The 13,317-nt window shown below is 36.9% G+C and overlaps 1 protein-coding gene and 1 non-coding gene across 2 annotated transcripts in view; one reads left to right on the plus strand and one right to left on the minus strand.

Moving 5' to 3' along the window:
- NBEAL1 (neurobeachin like 1) overlaps positions 1 to 13,317 on the plus strand; it is a 198,761-nt gene that overhangs the window by 29,117 nt on the left and 156,327 nt on the right. Inside the window, exons 4-6 of the mRNA XM_037741503.1 lie at positions 5,440 to 5,601; positions 9,343 to 9,424; positions 9,933 to 10,060. Of these exons, the coding sequence (XP_037597431.1) occupies positions 5,440 to 5,601; positions 9,343 to 9,424; positions 9,933 to 10,060 (372 nt within the window). The remainder of the gene's footprint in view (positions 1 to 5,439; positions 5,602 to 9,342; positions 9,425 to 9,932; positions 10,061 to 13,317) is intronic.
- Positions 7,843 to 7,981, minus strand: LOC119472456. Its single transcript, XR_005201600.1, has one exon. It is a non-coding gene; the product is annotated as a small nucleolar RNA SNORA1 (small nucleolar RNA).

Raw genomic sequence — 13,317 nt, forward strand, 5'->3', positions numbered from 1 at the left:
CCTGGCTTCTAGAAACCTCTTCTCTGCTTTGGTAGGACACTACCAACTGGTGTCCTGCAACACACTTAATTTCTGACACCAACTACCGGATCCCACAGGTTAAGGCAAAGTCCTCTGTAAGACTGCCTTCACTTCAGACATTAACCACTGCAAGTCTTGGGGACCACCCACATTTCAGACCAACTGGCTATAAATTCAGGTTCTCACACCTTCCTCCCCATCTCAGGTTCAGTAACTCACTACACTGACTCGAAGAACTTACTGAAAGTACTATACTTATGATTATGGCTTTATTGTAAAGAATACACATAGGACAAGGTGTGGAAGGTTCTGGATGCAGAGTTTCCATGGTCTTCTCCCCATGGAGTCAAGGTGTGTTGCCCTTCCTAAACATCAGTGTGTTCACTAATCAGGAAGCTCTTCAAGATTTTGATGTCCAGAGTTTGAAACTAAGGGCTCACTTTGAGTCACTTCACTTGCATAGACTCAGATGTAATCCATAGGGCTTATCATGAATAACAAAAGACATTCTGAATATCACGCAGAAAATCTCAAGGGTTTTTGAAGCAATATGCCAGAAAACTGGGACAAAGACCAGTTATGTATTCTTATATATTCTTTATTATACAGCAGACATGTGAGTTGAAACTTATTTTCATTCCTGCCCTTATAGTAGGACCTTAGAAAACATCTTAGAGGAGGTGAAGTGTTTAGATTTTTAGAAACTAGATTTAAAAATCATAAAATGGGGGAAAAATTCAAATTTATTGAAAAGTAATTTTTCCACCTGCCACCATTCCTCACCTTCTTACCATTTCCCAGGCCCACTTTTCAGATAAAGTTTTTTCTATGTCTTAAGCTACCTTGAAGGCCTAATAGTAGTTCAATAAGAGAGATTGGCTGGAGTAAAATGCAAGAAAAATCGCAAGAGGCGTTTAGCCACAAAAGGAGTGCCAGTTTAAGATACATGTTGGCCGAGTGCAGTGGCTCACATCTGTAATCCCAGTACTTTGGGAGCCTGAGGTGGGCAGATTACTTGAGCCTAGGAGTTTGAGCCAGCCTGGACATCATGGCGAAACCCTGTTTCTACAAAAAATTAAAAATGGTGACATGCACATGTAGTCCCAGTTATTCAGGAGATGGAGATGGAAGGATCGATTTTGCCCAGGCAGTAGAGGCTGTGGTGTGCTATGATCATGTCACTGCACTCCAGCCTGGTGACAGAGTGAAACCCTGTCTCCAAAAAAAAAAAAAAAAAAAAAAAAAAAAGGGTATGAAGGGGAGAAGGGAGAAATGGATGGTTTATGGTGATGAGAAAGAGTATCTGGAGAATTAAATCTTTAACAAGGAAAAGTGTTTGCATTTTGGGGACAGAGGTAGGCAATCAGAGGTAGTAAAGGAGAATCGAGTCTAGAGAATCAAATAGGGGCCAGATCGTGAAGTATCATGCGTACAATACTATGGACTTTGACTCTTATTGTTGTTATGGAAAATAAGAGTGCTACTGAAAATTTTTCTGTGTAGAATGTCTTGATCAAGTTTGTGTTTCAAAGTCACTTTAGTGGCTGGTGGAGAGGGTTGAGACTGAAGGCAGGGAGCCCAGTTAAGAGGTAGGTATGATAATCCAGAGACATCACTGGAGCTTTTGACCAAGATACTGAACTCAAGTTAGGATGTGGGTGTACTAAGAAAAGACTAGTACTTCATTATTTATAAATTAAGTTTCAGATGCCTTCCTCATTAGATTATTATTCATGATAGGTTTATAAAGGTTGGGAGGCATTAAATCTTGAACTTTTCTCAAAATAAAATTATATATTACTGATTTTTACTAAGAAAATAATATTCTTATTTGTGCTTAGAAGTACTTCTATTTTAATACTTTACATCTTGCTTTAAATCATGGGGCTAAGAATTTTATAGAGTTAGAATTTGAGCCTTTGAATATTTGGAATATTGGAATGAAGGCTTCTAAAGTTTCTGAGGTGCAGTTGCTATCATCCATACATGACGAATATCTCCTTTCTTGGGAGTTGGTTTCCAAAAACATTAGGAAGACTTATATTGCCACTATGTTTAAACTAACATGAAGAATGCCAAGAGCATTGCTGTGTTTGTGATATAGTTTGTTTACTTACAGTTGTGTTTCATGTTTTTGTCAAAAAACTGAGCTATGAATTTAATTTTTCTAACAGAAAACATTCAAATTTTTAAGTGTATGCTTTATGCAAGATATTTTATAAAATTAGTCAAATCACCTTAAAGGTAAGAGACCCATGGCTAATCCTCATTTGAAGTAAACTGACCTTAGAGAATTCATAATGTAAAGCAGAGATGGCTTTTATTAGAATATAAAGCTTTGAACTTGAGCCTAGGCTGCTTCCTGTATTAGACACAGACAAGCATTGGCAGCTGTTTACAATAGACATTCAGTAACCAAACAGAGGAGTGGAACAGCTTTTTGGAATTTGGAAAACTGTAACAAAAGAAGCATAGAATTTAATTTTGAACAGTAAAGTCCTAGAGGTGGGAAAAATGCTTCCAATTCTTAAATGCTCATAACATTAGGAACATGGCCAGAAATTTCATCTTTATAAGGCATGTTCAACCAAGCCCCATTTTTTTTTTAAATGTATATATTTTATTGCATTTTAGGTTTTGGGGTACATGTGAAGAACATGCAAGATTGTTGCATAGGTACATATGTGGCAATGTGGTTTGCGGCCTTCTTCCCCATCACCTATATCTGACATTTCTCCCCATGTTATCCCTCCCCAATTCCTGACCCCCCCACTGTCCCTCCCCTAGTTCCCCCCCACAGACCCCAGTATGTGATGCTCCCCTCCCTGTGTCCATGTGTTCTCATTGCTCAACTTCCACCTATGAGTGAGATCATGCGGTGTTTGATTTTCTGTTCTTGTGTCAGGTTTGCTGAGAATGGTGGTTTCCAGGTTCATCCATGTCCCTACAAAGGACACGAACTCATCGTTTTTTATGGCTGCATAGTATTCCATGGTGTATGTGTGTCACATTTTCCCTGTCCAGTCTGTCATCGATGGGCATTTGGGTTGGTTCCAAGTCCAAGCCCCAATTTTGTTAAAAAAAAAAAAAATCTTAGAAACTAATTTTTTTCCTCTTTAGTCATTTTTTAGAAGCTGATTTTCTGACTGTTTAATTACTTATTAAAAACAATGTGCATGTAGAGAATGAGATGACTAAGGACAAAGGGAAATACTCTTTTAAATAAGTAGGATAAAATGCTGGGAAATCAAATGTTTTCTTTCTTGTTGACATATGTTTTTGGAAAAGTGAGGAGGAATAGCTTTGCTTACTTTTGAAAATTAGTTATATCTAAATCTTTGTTTATTATTTTTAGATTACTTCTTTTAGCCCTTTAGCGGGAAAAACTATATATGTATGTCTATAAATAAGATTTTCTGGGACCTACCTATAAATAAGAGAATGAAAGAATCCAAAGCTACAAGTGAAATGGTGCCCCAACTAAAATGAAATGTTTGTAACTGGGTTATAGAATTTGGCATTTCTTGTAATATGCTTTATGGCTTATTTTTTTGTGTAATTTAATTAAAATCGGGTGTTCATTTTATAAAATACTTCCTTAATTTATGTCGTAGGATGATTAAGAAAGAGGCTAACTGTATTTATTCTACATGTGACTACTGGTTATGTGCTTCAGATTTTTCTGCCTACAGTTAATCAAACAGCCTTTTACTTGGTATAAAAATACTAGCAATACTTCATTTTAAGCATAAGCTGAAGAAGAGACTACTGTAAAGTATAATTGTCATTTAATCACAGGTGTGCTTTAGGGAGCTCCCTTCAGATATGGGCAATACTTGTCTACTTTTTGTTTTGTTTTGTTTTTGAGATGGAGTTTCACTCTTGTTGTCCAGGCTGGAGTGCAATAGCATGATCTCGGTTCACCACAACCTCTGCCTCCTGTAATCAAGTCATTCTCCTGCCTCAGCCTCCTGAGTAGCTGGGATTATAGGCATGTGCCACCACACCTGGTTAATTTTGTATTTAGTAGAGTTGAGGTTTCTCCATGTTGGTCAGGCTGACCTCGAACTCCCTGCCTCAGGTGATCCGCCTGGGATTACAGGTGTAAGCCACTGCCCCCAGGCTACATGTCTACTTTTTAAGGAATGGCGGAGCTTTTGATGTGAAGACCTGTACTACTACATCTCGTTAATTTATTTTTTTTTTAAGTAAAGATGAAGTTTTGCTTTGTTGCCCAGGCTGGCCAAGTTTCTGTTTCTTAGCTGATTTGGCATAGGTTTCAACCAGGTGTAGACCTCAGGCCAGAAACAGGTTTGTAAGAAATACTGTATTTTTTCATTATCTGTGACTCAGCATGCCTTTGATTCTAAGCCCACATCTTTCAGGCTGGTAAGATATCCATGCTTTGTTATGCTTTGGATTTTCCTCCATCTCCAGAGATGATAGGGTTTTTAGTGCCACTGATTTTTGATGGGGAGGGAGAACGTATTCTCTGGTTTTGGTTGTGTGACCACAGTAGTGACCTTTGATACATCCCTTGTGCCCATCTGCATAGCCCTCTTAAAACCAGCTCCTCTAGGAACACAGATTTATTTCATGAGGTTGGGTACTTCAGCTTCCATGGGGAACTTCAAAGGTCAAATTGTCAGCTCTATGTTACAGAGCTGAGATTTAGTACCCTTGTCTTTACACTTTGAATCTAGATATGGGTTTTTATTATGAAAGAAACACCAGAGGAACCACTCAGGTCTGATATTGACTGTTGCCCTTAAGAACCACGTAGTCTTACATAGAAACCATTTGTTACAAAATATTGACATATTACTTTTTAAAATCTTCTGTTGATGCCCATGCTCAGAGTTCTGTTTCCTTTTTTGCTTTTTTGGTTTTTATACCCTTTTATCTTTCTCCTTTCCTTTTGCTGGTTATCATTTTCTCCCTCTTCTGATCATATAGCTTGCGGAGTCTGTACTAAACGATGATGTTTAGTAAAGCAGTTGACAAATATTAAGCTAGTTACATAGATACTTCACTTTTATTTGGTAGTTATTGTTTCTTTTAGAAAGGGCATGCACACTGGTATACACAGTATTTAGTATACATAGTATTTCTAAGTGGAAAATAATTTATTCTAAATATTTTCATTAAAAATAGTACAATTGAAGATATCAAATAGTCTCTCTGTCTCTCTCTTTAGTAAGCCTCTTCTGAAGTAAGAAAAACCACTCTGCTCTAACAATGTTCTAGTTACTAATCATCTGGTTACCACCAGATGTTGCAGACAAGAAGGCACAGAGTATCTGGAATGAATAAAAGAGCTTCTTTAGGATTTTGGCTGAAAATGAAGTTCATTTAAATGCCAGAGATTTTCTTCTTATATTTCAACAGGCTTCTTATTCTTTTCCCTTTCTGTTGTAGGGTAGATGATGTGCCTCCAGGAATATCTCTGCTCCCTGATAATATTCTGCAGGTTCTGAGGATCCAGTTGCTACAGTGTGTTCAGAAAATGGCAGATGGGTTAGAGGAACAACAGCAAGCCTTGTCAATTTTGCTTGTCAAATTCTTCATTATTCTTTGCAGGTATCTAGTAAAAAAAATAAACTATCTGTTTTAAAAGAATTGTTACCAAAATAATAATTAATTTTATTTATTATTAATGATGTTTGTAGTTCACATGAAGCTTTATAGAGTAAGTACACTTTTTGCAATAGGCTTTTGGTTTGTTAGTATATTGGAAATCCTTTTAGTTACTATACCTAGTTACAGAGACATGAGCCAAGATTTTAAAAAATTATATTAAAGTCAATGACAGTTTTTCTTCCGTAAGAAATTGCTATACCAGTATTTTTTGTATGGTTCTCACCTGTAAATGTATATGCATTTTTATTACCCTCTGTTATTATTTGTGAAAATAAATCATTCAGATATTTCATTTTATCATTTTACCAAATAAAATGTAATTATCCTATACATTATCTATTTCCCACATTTATAAATTAGGTGTGTGATGCTTACATTTTGGTAGGTGTAAATAACAACAAGGAAGCTTAGTAGAATACAGAGTTTGAGACTTGCTTATGGAAATTCTGTTTCAAAAGGGCTCAAAATCTAGATTTTTCAAACATTCCACATTCATCTGCATATAAGAATTTAAGAACCATTGGTTTAGGGCATCATATTCCTCTTGAAATCTATCTTCATTTCGAAAGCCACATGCTATATCTTTAAATTTATCTTTTTTTTGGAAGCCACTTTCTATAACATACATTATTTGTTTTATAAATATTTTATAATTAATTAGTAGATGAATAGGGACTTAATTTACCTGTTGGTCACCTTTGGCTTAATTGCTTATTGCCTTTTCAGGAATCATGGAATGATTGAGCAATAATTGCCAAAATATTTCATCCCTAATTTAGGTTCTCCCAGAGTCTTAGACATGTTTTCATTTTTGTGTTTTTCTTCATCCTTAAAATTTAGAATAATAATATAAGAATTATAAGGGTTGAAGAATGCAGCTGGGTACAGTGGCTCACACCTGTAATCCCAGCACTTTAGGAGGCGGAGGCAGGTGGATTACTTGAGGTGAGGAGTTCGAGACCAGCCTGGCCAACATGGTGAAACTCTGTCTCTACCAAAAGATACAAAAATTAGCTGGGTGTGGTGGCAGGCACCTGAAATCCCAGCTATTCAGGAGGCAGAGGCAGGAGAATCGCTTGAACCCAGGAGGCGAAGGTTGCAGTGAGGGGAGATTGTGCCATTGTACTCCAACTTGGGTGACAGAGCGAGACTGTGTCTCAAAAAAAGAAAAAAGGTTAAAGGAAAAGGGTTTATTCAGATAGTAAGACATAAGTTGGCCTCTGATAATTTGCTATATTTTGCTATTAGCTACCTACCACAATTTTGCTGAAATGAAAAATTCTACAGATATTTGTTTTAAATTCATTATGTTTAGGTTTTGGTAATAGAGGGAAGCACTTGAATGCTCAACACATTTTTTTGGTTGAAAAAAATTTTTTGGGTAGGAGATAGTTTCTGGTGATAAATTTAATGTTCAGTAGCTACCAGTCACAGAACATGTTTCTATTTACAGAGATCTCCCTTTACTTTTTTAAAGCCCTTTTAAAAAACTTTAATAGACTTTCTGTTTTAGAGCAGTTTTTATGTAAACCTAGAATTCCCACATATACTCCTTTGCTGTAGCCCCGAGTTTCCTCTATTGTTAATATTTTGCATTAGTGTGATACGTTCGTCATAGCTGACGAACCAATATTCATACATTATTAACTAAGGTCCATGTGCATATTAGGGTTCACTATTTGTGTCCTATAGTTTCATGGGTTTTGACAGATTTATATTGTCATATATTTATTTTGTCATATATTTTATAGTGAAACCCCATCTCTACTAAAAATACAAAAATTAGCTGGGAATGATGGCACATGTTTGTAATCTCAGCTCCTTGGGAGGCTGAGGTAGGAGGACCGTTTGAACCCAGGAGGCAGATGTTGCAGTGAGCCGAGATTATGCCACTGCTCTCCAGCCTGGGTGACAGAGCAAGACTCTGTCTCAAAAAAATAATAATAAAAAAAAATTATTGTCTTGCTGCATTGTCCAGGCTAGTCTTGAATTCCTGGGCTCAAGTAATCCTCCTGCCTATCAAAGTGTTGGGAATAAAGACAGAATAGTTTCCCTACCCTAAAAATGGCCTGTGCTCCACCTATTCATTCCTTATACACTCATGCATATACCACCTCTGTGCCTGCCCCAACCTCTGGCAACCACTGATTTTTTTTTTTTAACTCATAGCATAAGCATACCAAATGTTACAGATCTCATTGTCACCACTGCGATATGTATACTGTGATGGAAGCATAACCTGTGTCTCAATTTAGATACATTAACTTACTTTTGGACACCATGATTAACATTGCCTGCAATCCCAACATTTTGTAAGGCTGAAGTGAGAGGATCTAGAGTGAGGCTTAACCACTGATCTTTTAATGGTGTCTTTTAGTTTTGCTTTCTCCAGGGTGTCATAATTAGAATCATACAGAATGTAGCCTTTTCAGACTGGCTTCCTTCACTTAGCAATATGCATTTAAGGGTCCTCCGTGAATTTTCTTGTTTTGTTTGTTAGACAGGGTCTTACTCTGTCACCCATGCTGGAGTGCAGTGGCTTGATAAGTGCTCCTTGCATCCTTGATCTCCCAGGCTCAATTTATCTTTCCACCTCAGCCTCTGAGTTGCTGGGACTATAGGTACATGCCACCATGCCCAGCTTTTTTGTGTATTTTTGGTAGAGAAGGGTTTTGCCATGTTGCCCAAGCTGATCTCGAACGACAGGTCCCAAGTGATCCTTCCACCTTGACCTCCCAAGGTGCTAGGACTATAGGCATAAACCATCACACCTGACCCTCCTCCATATTGGCAAGGCTGGTCTCCAACTCCTGACCTCATGATCCGCCTGCGTTAGCCTCTCAAAGTGTTGAGATTACAGGTGTGAGCCACCGCACCTGGCCAGATTATACTTTTTTAAAAAATTGAGACAGAGTCTTGCTCCATCACCCAGGCTGGAGTGTACTGACATGGTCATAGCTCACTACAACCTCAGCCTCCCTGGCTCACATGATCCTCCCACCTCAGTACCTGAGTAGCTGGGAGGCACACCACCATGCCTGGCCAATTGTTTTTAAAAAATTGTTGTCTTGCTGGCTGTGTGAAGTGGCTCACACCTTTAATTCCAGCACTTTGAGAGGCTGAGGCAGGCGGATCACTTGAGGTCAGGAGTTCAAGACCAGCCTGGCCAACACGGTGAAACCCCGTCTCTACTAAAAATACAAAAATTATCCAGGAATGGTGGCACATGCTTGTAATCCTGGCTACTTGGAAGGCTGATGTGGGAGGATTGCTTAAACCCAGGAGTCGGAAGTTACAGTGAGCTGAGATTATGCCACTGCACGCCAGCATGGGTGGCAGAGCAAGACTCTACATAGTTACTTATGGATTATAAGATATTGGCATATATTTTTTCTCTTCTGTTTCTACTTTGTGATATTTTCCAATTTCCAATAATAAATAGATGCTAATCAACATGTACTTTGTAAACATTCTTTGTTTATAGTAGTTAAATGGTGCTTGAGGTATATTTCACATTCTTGGTTGGGAGAGCAGTTATATAACCAATTTGCTTTTATGTTTTAATGAATGTCATTTGCATTTTGTTTGCCAACATATATTCTCATAATTCAAGCTGAATACATGAACATATGTTTTGTTCACCATTCATATGTAAAAAATTAAAGTCTCTTTTTTTCATAGAAATCTATCAAATGTGGAAGAAATTGGGACTTGCTCATACATTAATTATGTCATCACCATGACAACACTCTATATTCAGCAAGTAGGTGTGAACTAATATATTCATTTTTATCACTTTGCTGAGAGTAACTAGGTTTTACTTTTTTTTGTATTATAGTTATTATGGTTAAATATTTTCAGAAGAGGTAATAATTGAGAAGAGACCTAAACTTACTGTTGGCTAATATGTATTTCAGAAATCTTGTACATATTACCTAAAAGTAGATAAGTAGTTATTATATATACTGCTATTTAATTTAAAAATTGAAGTGTTTTATAAATGGCTTTTAAAATGATACCATTTGTGATTTTACGTATTATGCATCACGTATCCTTCTTACTGAAAACATACTACGTTTTCAAAAGATGTTTGGCTAGCTATTTTAAACTTATCATAGGACATATTTAAAATCTTAAAGGATGTATGTGGTCCATATGATTAAATGACTCTTAGTCTCAATGGGAAAGTTTGGCTTATTTGAATACAAATGACTTATAGTTAGATGATAAGTAAGACATGACTTTAATTTTGTGTTTAACTTTGTTCTTAGTTAAAAAGCAAAAAGAAAGAGAAGGAAATGGCAGATCAGACGTCTATTGAAGAATTTGTGATCCATGCATTGGCATTTTGTGAAAGTTTATATGATCCATATCGGAATTGGAGACATAGAATTTCAGGGTATGTCTTATAAGTAATAATGTTCATTTAAAACTTGGATGTCATAATATATGTGATTCTTCAAAGCAGGTCTTCTCTATGAAAGTAATTGGAAAGAAAAACAGGTTTAACTCTGAACTAGAGAAATATGTTGGAGGGAATGAATTAGTGATAAATTCTGCTTTTGGAGAATTACATGTACCCTGAACTTGTATTTTGCAGTGCAATTTTAAGTACTAACAATCTGGTAAGAAAAGTTAAAGGCACAGTAGCATCAAATACAATATATATCTTTTTCAAGAAAAGTTTTTTTTAAAAAAAAAAAACAGACTTTATATTTTGAAAATGCGTCTAGCAGTACTTTGTTCATTTATTTTTAATTATAGAGCTTATGTCATCAGGATCCCATCAGGAAAGCAGAAACAAAACTAAACATTTTTATTTTTACTTTTAGACATGAGATCTCACTATATTGCCTAGACTGGTCTTGAATTCCTAGGCTCAAGTAATCTTCCCACCTTGGCCTCCCAAAATACTGGGATTATAGGTATGGAACTACTGCACCCAGGCTTCTCCTGCTGGTTTGAGACGGAGTCTCACTCTGTCACTAGGTTGGAGTGCAGTGGTGCAATCTTGGCTCACTGAAATCTTTGCCTCCCAGGTTGAAGTGATTCTTCTACCTCAGCCTCCCTAGAAGCTGGGACTACAGGTGTATGCCACCATGCCTAGCTAATTTTTGTATTTTTAGTAGAGATGGGGTTTCACCATGTTGGTCAGGATGGTCTCGATCTCTTGACCTTGTGATCTGCCCGCCTAAGCCTCCCAAAGTGCTGGGATTACAGGTGTGAGCCACCGCATCCAGCCCTCCTCACGCTAGATATTTTAAAAGAGAGGATCTTCACTGGAGTCAGTATTTGCAAATAAATAAATAAATAAAATAAAATAAGAGGACCTTATAGAAGGAAATTGATAAATATTAGATAATTGAGAAAGCAAAAGTGGGACACTGACTTTAGGAAACAGCTACTTTCCCTTGGGTCATAGGAACAAAGGGAAGAGAATAGAGTTACAGAATCTAGACTTTTGGAGAAGAGGCACTAGAGCACTGGGGTTCAGACCTCTAAGGAAGGAGCATTGCTTAGCTGATGCTGATACTTTTTGAGCAGTCAAGAGGCTCATTCTGGAATTGCCAAAAATAAGCTGAAGGCAGGAACCAGCTGCCATTACTGCAATTAGGAATTCTTGCTGGAGTGATTCTGATGAGTATAGAGAAAAAGAGCAATATGGAACCAATCCTTGCTCTCTTTCATCTGGTACCCTCTATTAGGGAGCCCAAAAGGGAGGCAGCTGAAAAAGAAGAAAGTTTGTATAATGCCTGCCCCAGCATCACAAAGCAGAGAGAATATAGAAAGATAGGTTGGTACCTTAGTGACAATAGCTTAATTACCAGTACAGAGCTCAAAGAGAAGAGTTTTAAACTCACTTATCATTCTTACCTGTGGGCACAGATTACGAAGAATTGTATCATAACTTGCAATCAGACCTCTTTTTTAAATCTCCCAAATCTCAAGATTTTCCATTTTTATTTTCAACTTAACCTGACCCATTTGTAAATAATTCCTACTTCTTGCAACATGATTGCAGCATTTCATTTCTAAATTATTTTTATAGGCTTTTCAGGGTTTCCAGGATAGTGTAGCCACCATACCATTAGATGATGGTGAAGTATTGATAATTGAGAGAAAATTTATATAAACTATGTGGTAACACTTTTTATGCTGTGTATAGTGATACAATATTTTATCGAATACATCCTGGGAGATGAATGGAAAATGTTTGTTAAAGATACAAAATTTCAGTTAGGAGGAACAGATTATGCTTCAGTAACAAACAAGGGGCTTAGAATAACAAAAGATTTATTTTCATGTTGTCTGTCTGCTGTGGGTAGACAGAGAGCCTCTACTCATGGTAGTCACTAAAGATCCCAGGCTAACAGAGCAGCCAGGATCTTAGCCTTTGCTGGTCACCATGTGTGAGGGAATAAGTTTTGAAAGGTGTCAAATTGGCAATTTAATGTTCTTGTCAGGTCATGCTACATGACACATGTCATTTTCATTCTGAACTCATTGGCCAAAACTGTGATTACATGTCCCCATCTACTACAGTGGGGCCAAGCTAAAACCTACCATGTGACTAGAAGGGGTAGAAATAGTTGGCAATTAGTGTCTTGACTACCTCTTATCTCTGCTTATGCCCTGCTTATGAATCTTTAAAGATACAAAGAGGGAGCTGGATGTGGTGGCTCATGCCTGTTGTCCCAGCTACTGGGATTGCTGAGGTGGGAGGACTGCTTGAGCCCAGGAGTTCAAGGCTGCAGTTAGCTATAGAGAACTGTCTTTTTAAAAAAAGATACAAAGAGGCACTTGACAGTACTTCATCTGTAGCCTTTATGCTCATTAGCACTTTGGTTCTAACTAGTCAGTGTTCCCCCTGTTTCGACATGTATGCCAGAGATTTCTCTAAGGAAAGTATATCTCTTCCTCCTCTTCCTCCTACTCATGCTAATTCTCCATCCTCTACCTTAGATTTGCCAGCAATGGCAAATCTAAGAGAACATTTTAAGTTTTGAAACAATGACATAATTTTTCTTTATAGACAGCAAGACAGATACAGAAAGAGGAACATAAAATAAGTCTGAAAATGCCAGAGAGGCTTTTAAAGGATTTAATAATAAGAGCAAAATGAATTTAAAGATGGGGAAAGGAGAGGTTTATAAAAAGGCAGCTCTGATAACAAATTAAATAAAATTGGTAGCTAAAAACAGTTTTTGAAAGTAAAAAAAAAAAGAATTTTTTTGATAGCTGTTAAATAGGAAAATATAATAAAGATTATTACACCAAAAAAAGAGTAATTTTCCCATATAAAGTAGAAAACATATACAGATAACCAAAACTTGCCAGATGAGGCCAGTCAGAAAATTCCAGACGTTAACAAAAACACATTTTGCAATGGCCCATTAATCAGAGAACTTTAAAAACTACCTAAAAATTAAAATTATCTCCATATAGGAATACATTTTAATTCACCGAGAGACCCTTAAGTGAAGAGAGAAGAATTTTACTAATTTAATTAAAAAAAACCCACTACCTATTAAACTCATGTAGTATTGCTAAAAGAATATCTTCAGAATTTTCATGTCAATGTTTTCTTGTAAAAGTGGAACTCAAAAGCAGATATCCTCTTTAACAATTAACCACTGGTAAAATATTTATAATTAG

Source organism: Cebus imitator, unplaced genomic scaffold (assembly GCF_001604975.1).
Source record: "Cebus imitator isolate Cc_AM_T3 unplaced genomic scaffold, Cebus_imitator-1.0 Scaffold101, whole genome shotgun sequence".
Classification (NCBI taxonomy): Eukaryota; Metazoa; Chordata; class Mammalia; order Primates; family Cebidae; genus Cebus; species Cebus imitator.